The 17,967-nt window shown below is 35.5% G+C and overlaps 1 protein-coding gene across 4 annotated transcripts in view; it reads left to right on the top strand.

Moving 5' to 3' along the window:
- LOC111594630 (protein similar) overlaps window positions 1–17,967 on the top strand; it is a 100,841-nt gene that overhangs the window by 66,136 nt on the left and 16,738 nt on the right. For 3 of the 4 annotated variants that reach the window (XM_023308021.2, XM_023308024.2, XM_023308023.2), the window contains 2 exons: window positions 8,395–9,149; window positions 17,397–17,935. In XM_023308021.2, coding sequence (XP_023163789.2) covers window positions 8,395–9,149; window positions 17,397–17,935 — 1,294 coding nt within the window. Of the gene's footprint in view, window positions 1–4,420; window positions 4,453–8,394; window positions 9,150–17,396; window positions 17,936–17,967 lie in introns of those variants that run through there. The other variant, XM_023308025.2, reaches the window with a different exon arrangement.

Raw genomic sequence — 17,967 nt, 5'->3', positions numbered from 1 at the left:
TGTGTGTTTATTTATATGTTTATAGATTGCTTTATCAGCGATGTTGATTTATTTTTAATAATTCTCATATTTTCCCTTTGCGGAATTTCTGTGCAACTGTCGCTCGGTTGCTTTTGCATAGCTTTTAAGCTGATTGAAGTCGGACAGTTGATTTACATTGTCTGCTGGATCCAATTTATATAAACATATATATATATATATGCTCTATATAGATGCTCTTATAAATGGTGCTAAGTGCGCTGCTGCTGCTGTTGCAGTGGCCAAAAATAAACTGAAAGATGCGAAATGTTCACATGGGGCGAACAAGCTGAAAAGAGTAAGCGAGCTGCAGGCGGCAGTGCTGGACTAGATGATACCCTATACATCTTCTATACATATGCATATTTATATATACGTATATATATTCACACACATATTCAAAAAAGACAACTTTAGCTCCTATTACTGCTTTCAGGCTCTATGCTCTTCTAAATAACTTGGATTTTATATATGCGATCTTAGTGATATGTTCAGATCATAAATATGTTGTCGTAGTGTGTCTATATATCTAAGCCCAAAGATCAACTATTTAAAAGTTTTTTTTTTTCAATTTATAACGGAGATATATATGTCGAAAATATTCCAAAATATTACAAAATATTGTATTCATAATAAATAATGTACAGACTAAATTTGGTAGCTCTAACTTTACTGGTTTGCATCATAATTCACTAATCGATATTTATCGATAGTAAGAAAAATAGCTGAAATAATGAAATGGTGATCTATTTGTGGTGTATACTATTACTATGAGCTGATAGATAGATTTTGTAGCAGCTGAGCTCAATCGGACAGCAAGACAGAGAAAGAGTTTTAACTGTATGAATTAATATATAACAATATACCCCATTTGAGCACCTACAATGGGCATACAAAAAGAAAATGATTTGTCTGCTGCATGAAAATTCCAGCAGATGCTGCGAATGGTTTTCGCTGCCTTTCGATTTGTTGGCACAGTTTGGATTTATTTTTAACACTCGAGAATTGTTTCTATCCCCGAACAAGTTGATAAACGTGTTTAAGCCACACTTGTTTAGTGTTTTATAACTTATAAACACACTCATATATTTATAAATATTTTGTATACATATTTATATTATGAATCTAGTCAAAATGCAGCTTTGGCTTTTTGTCATTTCTGATATTTAAATGAAATTTTTGTTTCTTTCACATTTGTTTGTTGTTTGTTCTATAAATTTGTGAATTAATTGGAATATGTTTGCTCGTCGCCTTTTGCAGCTCATTTATTTTTGTCTCCGTCAGGGGAAACTGCATAAACATTTCAAATTTATTTCAGTTTTTGCTGCTTTTTGTTTATTTATTTATCTATTTTATTTTATTTCGCTTGTCTTTCTTAAAACTTTTTCCATTGGCTGCAGCGAGAAATTTGAAACAATTTGCTTAAACGTGTGTTCCACATAGCTAAGGATGTATCTGAGTTTACAAATTATATACTACATTTGCCATATATATAGTAATATATACGTGACCAGAGCTGAGTTAATATAGATATTTTGTATGCCTGAGAAATCTCATAACCAATTGGAACTTTGCTGATTGAGTCAACTACTATATATCCATAGTAGAGCTGAAGCATCACAACAAAAAGTTAGCCATGGACTATGCATCTATATGACATCTGATTACCGAATTCTGATGCCGAATTCTTTAACAAAACTGTTGCCAAAAATAGGTTTTTATTTGCTATATTTAACAGTTTCTCCAAGTATCTGGTGCAAATGCTGCTATTACGAGCTAGGCTAATCCCAATAGAAATAATTTATGATATAAACATTATCATGCCAATAACTTCAAGAGTATTCATGCTATTGCTTGCCACATTTGCCCTTTTCATATGCCTACAAGCAGCAACATTTTCCTTTACTAACTCTGCAAACATATTTTTGCACAGGACCATAAAATTTTCATCAGCATTACGTAAAAATAGTGGGCTGGCGAAATTGCAGTGGAAAGTGAAAAGTGCGCATACATATTTACATGCATGTGCTATGGGCATGTGTGTGGGCCTCAAATGCCTCACACAGATGCCTAGATGCAAGTAGATTCGAGACACAGATACTCTAGTTAGAGATACAGATACATATACTTTAAATACTCAGATACACATGGAGATACTTTACACACAGATACTCAGATACAGTAGGAGACAAACAGATACAGATACATGAGGTACAGATACTCACACGCTCACAAACAGAAACAAATACAATGGCTAGATAAACAGAAATTCAGATACAAATACTCAGATATTTACAAACTTTAACTTAGATACAAATATATTCACTCGTAATACAGATACTTAGATACACATACTCAGATAGTCAAGATACCCACGCACACATTCGACACTTAAGATGCTCGAGATACAGATATTCATACACATACAGATACATACACTCGCAATACAGATACTTAGATACAAATACTCAGATACATAAGGTCGCGATACACAGATACTCACGCACACAGTCGACAGTTTATTACATTTTCAAGGCAGCACATAAAATGCCTCTAAATGGTTCTCATGCCTTTCCCTTTCTCGCTCTCTGTCTTTCTACGCGCCACACCCACCGCCTACCCACACGTGAGCTATAGGCTCTAGAGTTGAAAACATTCGTCGATCTGCTCCAATGAATGAATGGATTTGTCTGACATAAGCAGAAATCAAAGAAAAAACTCAATGCATATACTGAATGAATTGCGAAATGTGTGAAATGCGAAATTCTATGGAATATTGAATGTTAATGAAAGCAATTAGTGTTTAATTAAGTTATTGCTCGCAGCAGATGTTTATTTGAATAAAATAAAGTTTTTAATCATTTTGTTATCAACGACAAAACTCAATTAATTCCAGCTGCATGCGAAAAAGTGTTGAAATTCAGTGCGTTTCGCACGCACAATTTTACTGCTGGGCTGTTGAGCTGGCGCTATGTACGAGTGTGTGTTCGTGTGCGTGTGAAAGTATGTGTGGCTGGGTGTGGGTGTGTGCGTGTGTTTTTCGCTTTAAGGGCCAACACGCAATGGCTTTAGTTTTATGACGAAATTAGCGAATGTCTGTTTAGAAAATGCCACAGCTTCGACAATTCCGCAGTCTCCTTCTCTTTCTCTCTCACACGCACGTACGCACGTATCAATATAAACGGTAAATTGTGGAAGTTGGTTGTAAATTTCGTATTTATGTGTTTTTTGTGTAAATTTCAAATGGTTTAACGAGCTGTTTTTGTGGCATAATTTTTGGCGTTGCGACTTCGAATATACAAACAGCAAAATGTATAAATAATATAAATGAAAAAACATGTTAATTGACATTTGGGCGTCTTATCATGTTATCAGCGCGTTGCATAGTTCAGGTTTACAGTTAGATTAAACGCGCAGCGCACAAAAATACTTGAGTGTAGTATGTGTATGTACGCGTTTGTGTCTGCTTGTGTGTTTGTGGGTGTTTGTATTTGCGTTATTTAGTCGGTCAGTCAGCTTTATCGTCAGGTTTGTCCAAAAACAGCGAACAATTAGCGTAAAGCTCTCAATTGCTGAGACATGCAAATTGAGCAGCCGCATGCGAAATTGCAAACCAGGCAGCATCCACAACACCAACAACAAGAACCACAACAGAAGCAGCGTTTGTTTGACATGCAAACAATAATAAACGAGTGAGAGTATGAGAGAGCGCGAGAGCATGTGCAAAAAAAAAACTAAAACAGAAAAAAAAAGCAAAATAGAACGTAAATGGCAAATATTTTGCGCTCAATTGCGCGCACGCAATGAGTGAAACTAGTCAGCGTGAAAGCACTCAATGGCACTGCGTCGGCGCTGTGCTCTTTTGAGTGCGTTGTTGTTGTTTCGCGAGTACTTAGAACAGCAGCTCTACGCTGCGCTCTTTCGCTGCTAGCAGCGCCGCTACACACACAGCGGTGACGGCTACAAGCTTTCAGCTGCGCTGGCATTCCACTTATTCGTCTTTGGTACGTTGTCGTCTGTGCAGGCAAGCGGCGCAGTCAGGCGCTTGAGTTTTTCCGTGTGCACTTCTAAACTTTAATTCTCACCAAAAAGAAAAAAATCAAGAAAGAATAATAATAAAATTAAAATAACTGGACTCGGCGAACTTGGCCAAATCGAATTAAACAAAACGACTAAAATACGCACAGAATAAACGTTAATAAATTGTTTTTTGTTTAACAACGTCAAATTGTGCAAATAAATACAAAACAGAATTTCAACAAAAGTAAAAAGCAATAAACCAAATAAACGCCATCTATTTTTCAACTTTCGCTGTAAATAAAACTCAATTGCATTTCCGTTGTCAATAAAAAAAATAAATAATTAAAACAATAATAATATATATTTATATATATCAAAAAAATTCTATACAATAAATGTTTTAAATAGAAAAAGGTAAAAAAATTGTTTAAAACACAAAAATTATATAAAAAAAAAGTAATTTGTGGCTGTAAAAATAAACAACAAATTCAACTGCAATTAAGCAATAAAAAAATAATATATATATATATATATATATATATATATATATATATATATATATTATATATATAGGTGTGTATATATATACATATATATATATGTATATATGTATATATATGTTTATATATAAACTAGTTGAACAAAATTTTTATATTTTTATTTTTGACAAAAATAAACTGTTTTTATTATGCGTGAATTTGACAACGACAAAAAAAATAAAACACAATCATACACATGAAAATATATACAGCAATTATATGTATGTGTGTATGTGTGTGTGTCAAAAAGATTATCAAAAAATAAATAAAAATAAAGAAAATGTTCAACATTTTTTTCGATTTAAAGAGAAAAAAAAAACAAGTGCGCACGTTTGTTACACGCGGCAGCGAAAGCGAAAAGCAAAAACAACAAGAAAAACGGTTCATAAAGCAATGCATATTAATTAATAAACAATTACAAAAATCAAGCCAAAAAAGTTTGCAAAAAAACTTTTACACAACACTCGCACCTAACCTACAAAGCGAATGCTGCTGCGGTCGGCGCTGCTGCAGCGGCAGTTGCAAGCGCAAAACAACAACAACAATAACGACGACAATTTTTATTGCAATCTGCGTTCTAGTCGGCGTTGGCGCTGGCGCTGCCGTTGACGTCGCGCGACCCCCACAACGAAACGCACGATCTGTCGCTCTCTGTTTCGTTTTCTTTCTCTCCTACTCTCTTTTGCGTGCACTGTGGCTCTCTGTAATGTCCACGGCGGCGGCGGCGTTTCATTTTGTTTCGCGTTTGTTTTATTTATTTTGGCTATTTGGCATTTCATTTTGTTTTTTTTTTTTTGTATTTTTGTTTCGCTTTCGGCTGAGGGGGTTAGCTGGGAACCTAGCTGCATTTGCGTTTGCATTTGCAATTACATAAAAATGCTGAGCGAGTTAATTTGTTGATGAAATTTAATTGAATTGCAGCTTAATTAGCATTTAGCATCGACTTGTCAATAGACCCACACACATACACATAGCAGCATACAATGTGTGGTTGTGTGTGCATGCTTATGCATATACAAGTCCGCTTATATGCTGATTACACAACATGCATTAGTATGTGAGTGTGTGTGTGTTATGGCCAAAATTCGCGTGTCATGTCTGTCCGCTGTTTATAGTCTAGTTAATTCAGCTTCTATTAAATACATACCTACCTACATATACATATATGTATATATGTATGTACGTGTGTTTTTGTAGCTGCCTCTTTTGCCTACTGCTTTTTATTTTCATTCAATTTAATACACATTGCCTTTTATGTGCGCGCACACATGCACGCATTTCTCGCACACACATACATACACACCAGAAAAAAAAAACATGTTCGTCAAAAGCAATTACTGACATTTTACGTTGAGTTGAGTTTCACATGATGCTGCTCCGTTATTGCTCTGCAATTGAAATCAACAGCAGCGACAGAGGCAGCGACAGCGACAGTGACAGTGGCAGAGGCAACGGCAGAGACAGCTATACAACATCGCCGCAGCTTCAGTCAGGCAGAATTCATTTGTTTTATACATATATATTCTTTTCTTTTTGTTCTTCTGCTGCTGCTCTCTCCCTCACTCTTTCTCTGTGACACCGTATGTGTCTCCTTGTATCTGAGCGTTTCGACTCAGTTTGTTACACAATAAAATTGTTGCTTTAATTTAGTTGAATCAACTACAATACTTCATTCATCTAGTTGCCGCTAGTGCTATGAGCATACCTTAAATGTATATTTACATATATATATTTATTTAATTTTCAATTTGCCATTACCAATTGACATTAAATGCATTACTAATGCACTTCTAAGTGATTATTGTTGTTGCGGTTATTTACACTTTACCCCCATCTTGTTTAGTCGCGCTCTTGCGATCTGCCCCTCTCTTACACACACATTCTCTCTTTGTCATTCAACTTGTATTGTGCGCAAGCAGGAAAGTGTGCCGGTGAGTGTTTGCAGTTCTGTGAGTGCATTTGTTTGTACACGTGCATGTGTGTGTCAGCAAAGAGAGAGTGAGCGAGAGAGACGCACTAACATCACGCGATCAATTGCTACACTGACTCGACTTTGACTTGGACCTGTGTGAGTGTATGTGAGTGCATGTGCGTGTGTGTGTGTACGTTGAGTGTGTTACACAGAGTTCAAGAGTTTAGATGCCCTCTCTCACTCTTTGTTGCTCTTATCAGCATTGCTTGAGGTGTTTGCTTTCGTCACAGAACATTTTAACAGGCCGACAAAGCTTCAATTAAAAGCTCAAAGGCTTAGACTTAATTGATTTTAAGCTTTGTTTCTTCTCTCTCACCAATTTTTGGCAATTTGAATGAAAATGATGTAAGCCGAAAACGTGGGTTCAAACCGGCTGCAACCGGCAGAAAGTACATTAAAAAAAGCCAGAAGAAGAAGAGGAATATAGATGAAGCAATTATTTAAGTGTGTTCTGCTGTGTTCGTTTTGCTTGTTAGCTTTGCGGCTATTGTAGCAAGCGCTTTTGTACCATTGATTGCCTTCCGGCATAGCTCGCTCCCTTTCTCTCTCTCACTGTTTTTGTGTGTATGAATGCAGGTGTGTGTGTGAATGTATGGATTGCTGCATCATTTGGTGTACAGTTAAGTTTCCATAATTTTCCATTGTCAACAAAACGCAACTTGACATTGAATCATCTGTATGCCCACGCCACACTTTGTCAATGCCAATAATCAGACCCTCACGTACCCGTCGAAAACCCAATGTATCTCCCATACTGCGTAGTACCTATTTCACTATTTCACCAGAAAGAGACGAGCCCCCAAAAAAGCGGAATATTCTATACACTTGTTGACTTTGACTTTCAAAGTTAATAATTAAGTTTTTTTTTGTTGCTTGGAATCGTATATTATTTGCACTTCAAGTTCTAGGTTTTACGTTTATCTTTAGCTGTTCGCGGTGGGGGGGATGGGGGTGATTCCACGTCCGAAATTCACGACGTTTTCACGTGTCTAACGCTATAAGGCTCATACGCTGTGCGCATGCACAAGCCAACAGCTGAGTAGAAGCCGATTGTACGTTACTTATCTTATCAACAAGCATTTGCCGGCAAAGAGCGAGCGCGAATTCGAAGTCGAATGCCAGATACACTCAAAAGTCACAGAATTTTCATGCTTTAGTCACGGGCGCAGCGTATGCTTGTTGCAACAATCTGCTGAGCATACATATATATATATAGAGGGGGAGATTATATATAAAATATGTATATATTGCTCTGTTGCCATGATCTGTGCTGTTATCAATAGCAGTGTAACGCTTTAATTAGCCTGCCAGACACACCCACCAACTGGGGCTTATCGCGTGACGACGTCGTCTCGTCTTGGCCCCGTTTATAGATAAGCGCTTAGAGAGGGTAGCACAGGGGCAGGAAAGAGGTTTTTTTGGCTAGCGGATTGTAAGACATGTCCATTTCCGCTAAGGGCTTATCGTTTATAAATAAAAAAGTAAAACAAAAATTTTCCGAAAGCAACTCACAAAACACAGGCTCATTAATAGCAAACAATTATTTATAAATATATTTATAATTTATATATAATACTAACAAAATTTAAAAGAAACAATTTTATTTTATATAAAAACTTTCATCATATATAAAAAACTGTTATATATAAATTATCTGTTATATAAAATTAAAAAAAATATATTACGAAACTTCGCGCGTTTTTCGCTTTCTTAATCGGGCTGTGTTTTGTAACAAACGAGTGCAACTTAAAAAAAAAAACAACAAAGAAACAAAAATGAAAAAATTTAAACCCATTTGATATGATTATCATTACGATATCGTTGTGCATCCATCGCCTTTTGCAGTAATCTTGAGAACAAACATGAGATTTATTCACTTGCGCAACAAACGGCGGCAAGTGAGGAACAGGCAAAGCAACAACAACAAGAACTACCTGAAACTAACAACAAAACAACAATTGCTAAACAACAAGTTGCCGAAACAACTAAAGCAACAACTGCAACAACAGCAACAGCCGCAACAACTTTAGAACTGGTGGACAAACCCAAAGTGATTGAGACTGCAAACGAAACAACAACAATAATAACAAACACAACAGCAACAACAACAACAACACCAACTGCTGCTGCAACTAACCCACCATCAGCAACTATTAACAACAACAACAACAACAACACAACAACCTCAGCTTTAGTTAACAAATCGAAACAACTCCAAACCGAGTTGCTTATCAAACGTGAAAATAACTCGCCCGGACCGCGCACCATCACAGCACAGCTCTTCAGCAACAACAACAACAACAACAACAACAACAACATCACTAGCAACAACAACAACAGCAACAATTTGCTGCGCATCGAAGAGAAACGTCCCAAATCGGTGACTGCCTCACTCATACGCAGCACACCAACAATTGCTGCAGCAAAGAAAAGTTCAATTGCTGCTCAAACGTTGCCGCCGACAACAACAGCAACAGCTGCCATATTAAGCTCAAGCAACTTGCAACAGCAACAGCAACAACTGCAGCAGCAACAGCAACAAACACAAGATATGAATAAAGGATTCTTATCGTTCGCTGATGAAGGCCGAGGTTTAACAAGTAAGTAGAACAAACTAACATGCTTAACACACAGCAACAACAACAGCAACAACAACAACAACAGCAACAATAACAATAAACAATCATAAAGTTAACAAGTTGCCATTATGCAAGTAGATAACCCCCCTCGAAAGCCTAACTAGAGCTATAAAAAGCTATATATACAACTATATAACAGTATATATATACCTAAAATAGATAACTCCCCCTGGGTGCTCAGTGCATTGTGATAAGCCAACGTTAGTTGCGCTGCAATCTGCATTATCAGTCGAATGCATTATCATTTAGTTCTAGAAGCAATACGTAATGCTCGCTTGTTAGCAATAGGTCAATGTTTTTGCCATAATTTATATATATAAGAATATGAAGAGAGAGAGAAAGGGAGTATTGATTACAAATTTCGTTTTACCAAATGTTAGAATTCGACAACTCAAGCTGTGTTCTTAAGAAATATTGCAATGCAGTGACCGCAAATAATCATTTAGGTTTCCATATAAAAATATAATAAGTATTATTTACATAGAATTTAGAGCTATACAAGGCCCACAAGATGTGCTGTATAAACTATATAGCTTATATGTATTGCATATTACACACATAAGTTGATAGAATGTAGAGCTGTTTGCAGCTTACAAGCTTATAAGTGTGACCGTAGCTTGTTTAGAAAAAAACGATTAATTGATTTATTTTATATAGTTATCAAATAAAATTTACTGCTTATTGTATATATATATATATAATAATATAAAAATATATAAAAATTTTATATAAATATATAAAAATATATATTATATAAATATATATAAATAATTAAAAATAACATACTTATATATTCATATGCAAAGTACACTTTAAGTGTGACCAGCTTATCTAGTGTTGTCATCCAGCATAAAACAAGCAAATCTCAAATTGCTTTATTTAAATATAGATGCTTCCGCCAAGTTACTTTTTTGTAACTTAAAAATTTAATTGATAATAAAATTGCAGCTTGAAGTGTGACCAGATTGTCTGAGAATATAATTAAACCGTTCTATACGCACTCAAATGTTACTCAAGCTATAAAAAAATATGATTTTTGAGAATTAAACTTTCAAGTGTGACTAAAATATGTGAATTACTAGTTAAAACTGTGACCTACCTATTCGAAACAGTAAATTAAAGAACTCAAACTACAGTTTTAAGTGTGGCCAGATTGCCTGCAAATATACCTAATTTAAAGTGTGCCCAGATAGTCGCAAACTGTAAGAGCCAGAGCCAGTCTTAAAATGAGCTCGTTTCTGTGGCAAAAGAAATGCATTTGCAGTCAAGTAATTAGCTCTAAATACACAGACAAGTGTGACCGTATTGCACGGCAAATTTCTTGATTAGAAGCAGATCTTTGATAATATATATATACATATATATATATATATATAAAGATATAGAGATATGTATTTATAGTTGCAATATCAAATAACAAATCATTAAATTTATGAGTAGTTGATTAAAGAATACTAGAAAACGCAGGCACTAAAGTGCGTAAATATTTTTGATTCCTGTTTGCTGCTTGTTCTTGTTCTTCTTGTTGTTGTTTTTGTTGTTATTGAATTGATGTTAAGTTGATAACCCCCCGAGTCCAATTTCCCGGTACAGAAAAAATCCAAAATGTGCATTTGCCAAAGACCAAGGCTGAAGTCAGGCGTCTGTCGTGTGTGTATGCATATGTATGTGTGCGTATATATGTATATATATATATATATATAAATATATATATATAAATATATGTATATATATATTAAGTATGCATATTCATCGAGTCGCGCCCGTTTCTAAGTTGTTTGTATATAGAAAAGTTGGGCAAGCGCTTGACGTGCGCTATTTGATGCGATTTGACGCATTGTCGTTACGTTATGCGGCAATTTTAATTGGTTAAAATGTCAATCAGTCAATCAGTCAGTCAGTCAGTCAGCTGCTCGTTCAGTTTGTCAGTTAGTCGAGTGCTTATCGACGTTTTGTGCTTGCAATTTGCGCAAATCAAACGATTTATTTGTAAAGACAACAGCAGCAAATGCACAGCAACAACAACGACAACAACAGCAACAAATTTGTAAACAAAATGCAGCAAAACTAGCCACATATATACACTCAGCTATGCCACATAGTGTACACATATATATATATATATATATATTTATATATATATATATATATATATATATATATATATATATGAATGTTATGTGCATAAATGTGCATCAACATTTGCCGGTTGGCATTTTTCGTCGTTCTCGTTGTTGTTGTTGTTCTTTCGTATTACGTGCATTTGTTGTTATTATTATTACTATTAGTATGCACATTGTTTTTGCTTTTTTGCTGCTTGTCATAATCATTTTAAATATTACGCATACGCCGCGTTTAACCCGCAAAAGCCGCAAATACATTTCGCTCGTACGTTCGCTCGCTCACTTGAGCCAATTAATATGGTTAAGCGATTTGGTGTCTGTCGTCCAGTTTGCTGGCGCGTGTTGCCCAGCTGCCTCTATGGCCGTAGATTCCCAAGCTTGTGTGTCGCCTCTGACATCTGTCAGCGGCAATGATCGCCCACACTTGTGGAGCAGCCTGCGGCTACCTTTCTGTGCGCTGCCATCGGATTTCGATTTTTCTATTTTCATTTTTTTTCTCTTTTTCTTTTTCGGTTAGCGCGTGCTTTTTTTTTTCTTTGGTGCTGCTGCAGTTCACTTGGAAACTGTCTTCAAATAAGTAATTGGTTATATTTTCTATACCCTGCAGCATATCAATATATAGGGAGCATTATAGAATAGTGATTTTAATAGAATTTTAGTACGTTGCGTGTCAGCTCTGTGAAAATCGCCCAAGTCTAGTTTTATAAATCGATATATATCGATTTTGAGCTGAAATTTGTGGAGATGAAACTCAAGTGTTGAGTGTGATGAATCTGCTGCAGTTGAATATCGATAAATATCGATTCATGATTTTGATTAGATTGGAATAACTATGTGCACTTATAGTCTAGATTCCATATAATAATGAATGTTCACAATTTGTGCTGCAGTTCAATAACGATAAATATCCGATTTGAAAGCTTGATAAGATTTCATAGAAATTGTTAAAACTTTGCGTTGCAAATCAATAGCGATAAACATTGATTTATGATCGGGAAGCCCCACAGTAGTCACTCGACTAACTCATTGCGTTGCACTTTTATAACGATAAATATCGATGCTCAGTTCGATAACTGTTTGTCCAGCCTTTTCGTATTACTATATTGAAAAGTCTTTCACTCAGCCCTTTTACAGGGCATCTGTTAGTCTACCATCTGTGCATTCCCCGGACTTTTCCTTCTATTTTTTTCCACACAGATTTTTCTTGCTTTCTGTTGACATTTTGTGCTGGCTGCAGACGCCGCAAATACTTCAGTTTTTTATTTCTATTGCTTCGACTTTTTTCCATTTTTTTCTCTCTTTTTGTTTTTGTTTTTGTTTTCTGTTCGAAGCGTCTATATTTATTTTGGTTTAACGTGGAACGTAAATAAACAGGGAAGCACTTATTATATTTATTTTCGTTGTAGATAACCAAAAGAATTTGCCAGTTATAACAATTTGATTCCCGGCTGATCGCTTGATGACTCGAGCAATTGTTGTATAACACATTTCTTATTTCATTGCGCAGACAATCAATAGACGTGTCTAAATCTCGTAATTCTTACATTTCGTTTACGTTTGTCCATCGAACTATCTTCCAATTATTGCCTCATGGCTAGGTCTAATCAAAGTTTATTTTCCGTTGTTTTCTGTCTACGAGTCTACGTTTCTACGGCTATGCGTAGGCATCTAATTCCGCATCCAGAACACGCGCTGATACGCTATAAACAGACGCACAAGTAGGTGCCTAATCGCGACCTCTAGCGCACTCAAGCTCTTAAATGGGGAGGGGAGGCGAACACAGCGACGCTTACATAAAGATGCTATCAAAGTTCCCATACACTGTTCACAGTGTGAGAAGAGAGCTTATAGGTTTGCGAACCTAATGTTTCTTATTTGTATAGGTTATGGTTATATATTGATAAGCCTATAGATAGCGAAATATAGGAAATAGAAATATAAAAGAATATTTCAATATGGATAAAGATGCAGATGTTTATCATGTGAAGATAAAAATGTGGAGAGTAAAAGATATATTAATATAGTTTGAGATAAAGATGTACCTATAAATATAGACAAAGATATTGATAAAGATAAAAAACCTAGAAGAGGGATATGTTTCTAGCTATATAAATAGTTAGAGATCAAGATATGGGTAAATATATGGATATGGATATAGAGATAGATATGGATAGGGATATATATAGATTTAAATATAGAATAGCCAAAGAGATAAATAAAAGCATAGATAAATTTAAAGAAACGTTTCCAGATATTCAGAAAGAGATTAAGATAAATATGGATCTGGATAAATATATGGATATGGATAGGAATATGAATATAAATATAGAATAGATAAAAGCATAGAGATAAATAAAATCGTAGAAAGAGTAATGCGTTTCCAGATATTCAGAAAGATAGAGATTAAGATAGATATGGATATGGATAAATGTATGGATATGGATAGGAATATAATATAAATATAGAATAGATAAATAAAAGCATAAAGGTAAATAAAATCATAGAACAAGATAAAGAAACGTAGAAAGAGAAATGTGTAGAAAGATAGAGATTAAGATATGGCTATGAATAATGATATATAAATATAGAATAGACACAGAGATAGATAAAGATACAGACAAAAATAACGACACAGTTAAAAATATAGATATCGATATATATATATACATATATATCGTAGATATACATACATCATAAGTGGATGGCGATCAGTATTTGAATATGGCATAGATATGCATAGATAAAAGATATCAATACAGATATTGAATGGGTTCTCGAAGTAGGTAAATATAACATACATATATATTTACTTAGATATGAATATGGATACGTAACAGTTAATGATATAGATAAATATATTTATGTATATATAAATACAGTTCTAAATATAGATATCGATCGATAGACAACGATTTGCACATATTTGATGCATTACGCCTATATCTTTGAGCTCATAATACCAAGTGCTGAGTCATTTCAATTGTAAGTTGCTTGTAGAGTATTGGGTAGTCGGCTAACATTGCTCATATTTATTTTTTATTTTCGTTTTCCTCATCTTTGCTTCACGTTAAGTGCTTGCGTCCGTTCTTATTCTGAGCTTTTCTTTTGATTTACATTAATCCGTATTCCCTGTTTGGGATGCGACTGAACTACGTCATTATTATGTTGATCAACAACATTATTATCATCCGCATCACTATCGTCATCATCAACATTCATCATTATGATGATTTATTTAAATTGAAACTGTGTCGAGTTGTTGAGTGAGTGTTGGCTGGGCCAAGTCACGCGTTAGACATAGCTCGCGTGTGTTGTGTGTTGTGTGTGTGTGTGTGTGTGTCTGTGTATGTGTATATGTATATGTATGCATGTATATATGTGTGCTAGTCTAACAAGTACTCGTTATTCATTGAATGGTTATTCTAGAAAACTTTCGAATTCAGATTTTCAAGTGCATCGAATGTGGCTCAAGTGCAGCTACTGCAGCTTGGGGCACGTCACGAGATGCGATGACAGTCACTTATTTTTTGGTGCTTTTTTTTTTGGTCGACGTTTTGTTTTTTATTGCCACAGATCAACTAATTAGCTGGTGCTTTAGTAAAAGCCTCAGCCCCTTCGCTCAGCTGCTAAAATTTGTTGCATTGAACGCTGTAGTTTTTCCCTCTCATTTTTATTTTTTTTCGGTCTTCGACCTTGCACTTTACACTAACAATTACGAAAAATAAAAAGATCATAAAAAAACACTTTGCTAATATTAACAAATGGGCTCTATGGCACCCACTTGGCCAACTTGTATTATCGTGTGCCATAATTTCACTTGTTAATTTATTGTTGTTGTTGTTATTTTGTAGTTTTTCATATTTTTGTTTTTTCTTCTGTTTTTGCTTTTCCGCATAGTCCATCGTCGTCGTCGTCGAGTAGCACTTGTGTGCCATAATTATAAGTCGCACTGTAGGGGGTCAGGTGTAGATCCCCACCTCCCCAACTAGACGCCCCTCTGGCTAAGTGTTTGCATTGTTAATTAATTTGTCAACAGCGTGTGTGTGTGAGATAGTCCCTATATGGCAAGTCGAGTGCATATTTTATACAATATATATATATGTGTATATATATGTATATAGCTATATATGTTATATATAAACTGCAGCAAATCGTGTGCCAAAGCTTTGTTGAGCCCTTAGCTGTTTTGATTCGTTTTATATTAAAAGTGGGCATTTGAGTTTAGTGAGTTTGTTACAGTGTATGTCAGAGGCAGTACTAATATATATCATATCATAAGATATATATATATATTTTTTTTTGCAGAGTATCAATACTTGAGTGAGTCTTTTGAACTTGCAAACTTAAAACTTTATAGTTTCATGTTTAGATCGTGCAAAATTAAATTTGATTTCCAATTATCGATATATTTTTTGATTTTCAAGAGATCGATATATACTTGAACATATTTCGTATGCAACTTATCTGAAAGTCTACACAGATAAGTAAATCATTGGAAAGTCTTTCGAGCTTAAGTTTTTTTAATCTTTTTATAGACTTTCTTAATCAGTTATTGAGCACAGTATAATCGTAGCCACTTATAAGAAGTTTCTTGTTTATTAAACTCATTCAATTTCCATTTACTAGCTTTAGCCTTACAGTTAGCTAAAATTGTTATTTTTATTTTTACTAAGATTTTTTCGACTTGTCAGCCTTTCTTTAGCTTTCTCTATTCAAAATAAGCTTGAAATTGATTTTTAAGGCACTTCTTGAAGAGTATTTAAACTCTGTTGTAATGCCTGGCGTTTGTTGTCGTTGGTCATTGTAAAATAAAATAAATATAGTATAAATTATCAATTGGTGCTTAAAAGTTATTGGAAAAACTAGAATATTGTTTGCTTAGAACTTGAGCCACAGATAAGATACGTTTTGTTGTTGCTTTTCGCAGTTGCCGGCAAAACAAGTGCACAAACAACTGAACAGTAGAGTGAAAATTCAGCCGTAATTTGTAGAAGTATTTATATATATATGTCTGTAAATTTACCAATATATATATGCATTCTGTTCTGAAAAAGTTGATTTTATTTAGTTTATGTTCAGTGTAGTGCAGCACTACTACTATTTTAATGAACACAACTGTGTATATCAATAGACATGAAAAAGTCGCTTGAATAGCGCTATTTATATATCTGAAAACTCTCGTAGCCTGATAAACAATGTCGTAAATATGGCAACCCCAACTAGTTATACTAAATAAAAATACAAATATATACATGCGAATATATAGCTCTAGGTATATATTGTAATTAAAACGTGTGAGCTGTTTATACCGGTTAACCGCTCCCACTAGCGTCGTACATAGCATATATTTAAATATATATATATATATATATATAAATTTTTATATATATATATATGGTATTATGATTGTTGACTGAAGTTTTGTCGTGACGCGCATCCAAATCTCTGCTTGATTGCAAATGCCGATAAGCCGCTCGCATCTCAGATCTTGCGGTTCTGGGGCCTTGACTTCCAGTTGGGGTTAGGCCTCACTAGGCTAAGTGCATTCGAAGCAATGTTTGCCACTGTTGCAATTCCATGGGTCGTACGTCAACGCTACACCTTAATCAGTTGCAAAACTTTTCCGATGCTGATTAATAAGGCAAACAAACAAACAAACCGAGCAACGAAAAAAGTGCCTGTCAAAAAGGCCATTAAAATCTTTGCCCTAGCCTAGCAATTGTAGCGCATAAATCAACTAATTCAAGCAGCCAAAAAAAAAAAAAAAAATAGAGAAGAGAACAACTTTTATTAGACTCAATTGGAAGCTGTCAATTGGAAGAAATGAAATTTTGTTGTTTTTTTTTTTTTGGGGGGCTGTCAGTTGTAGTGCGCGGCGCCAGTACAGTCTGGCCGGGTGTCTGCCGTCTTGTGGCTTTAATTAACAGCAACTTTTGTTTTCGGAGACGTCTGCACTTAGCACCAAGTTTTGACACCTCTTTGACAACTGCACACATGCCCTAAATCAAATATATGTATTAAAAGCAAACTAAATCTAACTGACGTACTTTGCCTTCTGCTTCTGCTTCTTGATTCTTTTGTGTAGTGCTGAAAGAGGAACCGGATGACTTGTCGCAACAGTTTGTCAACAATGCGTTGGATGAGCCCTTTGGCGAGATTCTGGTGGGCTTGATGAACTCCTGTTTGCTGCCCGATGACATCAGTTCGCTGGACTCGACCACCTGCTCGACCACGGGCAGTGCGACGCACTATCACAACAACAGCAACAGCAATAGCAGCAACAGCAGCAGCAATAACAACAACCACAATCACAATCACAGCAGCAGCAACAACAGCGGCAGCGGCAGCGGCAGCAGCAGCCACAGCAGCAGCAATAACAACAGTTACAACAGCAATCGTCAGAGCTTAAACACAGCAGCAATCGCCGCAGGCACAACCAGCAGCAGAACTAACAGCCACAACAGCAACAGCAACAGCAGCAGCAGTAGTAGCTGCAACGGCAGCAACAGCCAGCAGCAGGATAATAGCAACAGCAACAGCAACAGCAGCCACATTGATCCGTTGTTCAACTATCGCGATGAATCGAACGACACCAGCTGCTCGCAGCATCTGCACTCGCCTAAGGTAAGCAGCGGCTGCTACAGCAACAGCTTCTA

Source organism: Drosophila hydei, unplaced genomic scaffold (assembly GCF_003285905.1).
Source record: "Drosophila hydei strain 15085-1641.00,03,60 unplaced genomic scaffold, DhydRS2 tig00008119-arrow-pilon, whole genome shotgun sequence".
Lineage (NCBI taxonomy): Eukaryota > Metazoa > Arthropoda > Insecta > Diptera > Drosophilidae > Drosophila > Drosophila hydei.
The sequence above is the reverse complement of the archived record's forward strand: the minus strand, read 5'-3'. Positions and strand labels throughout refer to the sequence as shown.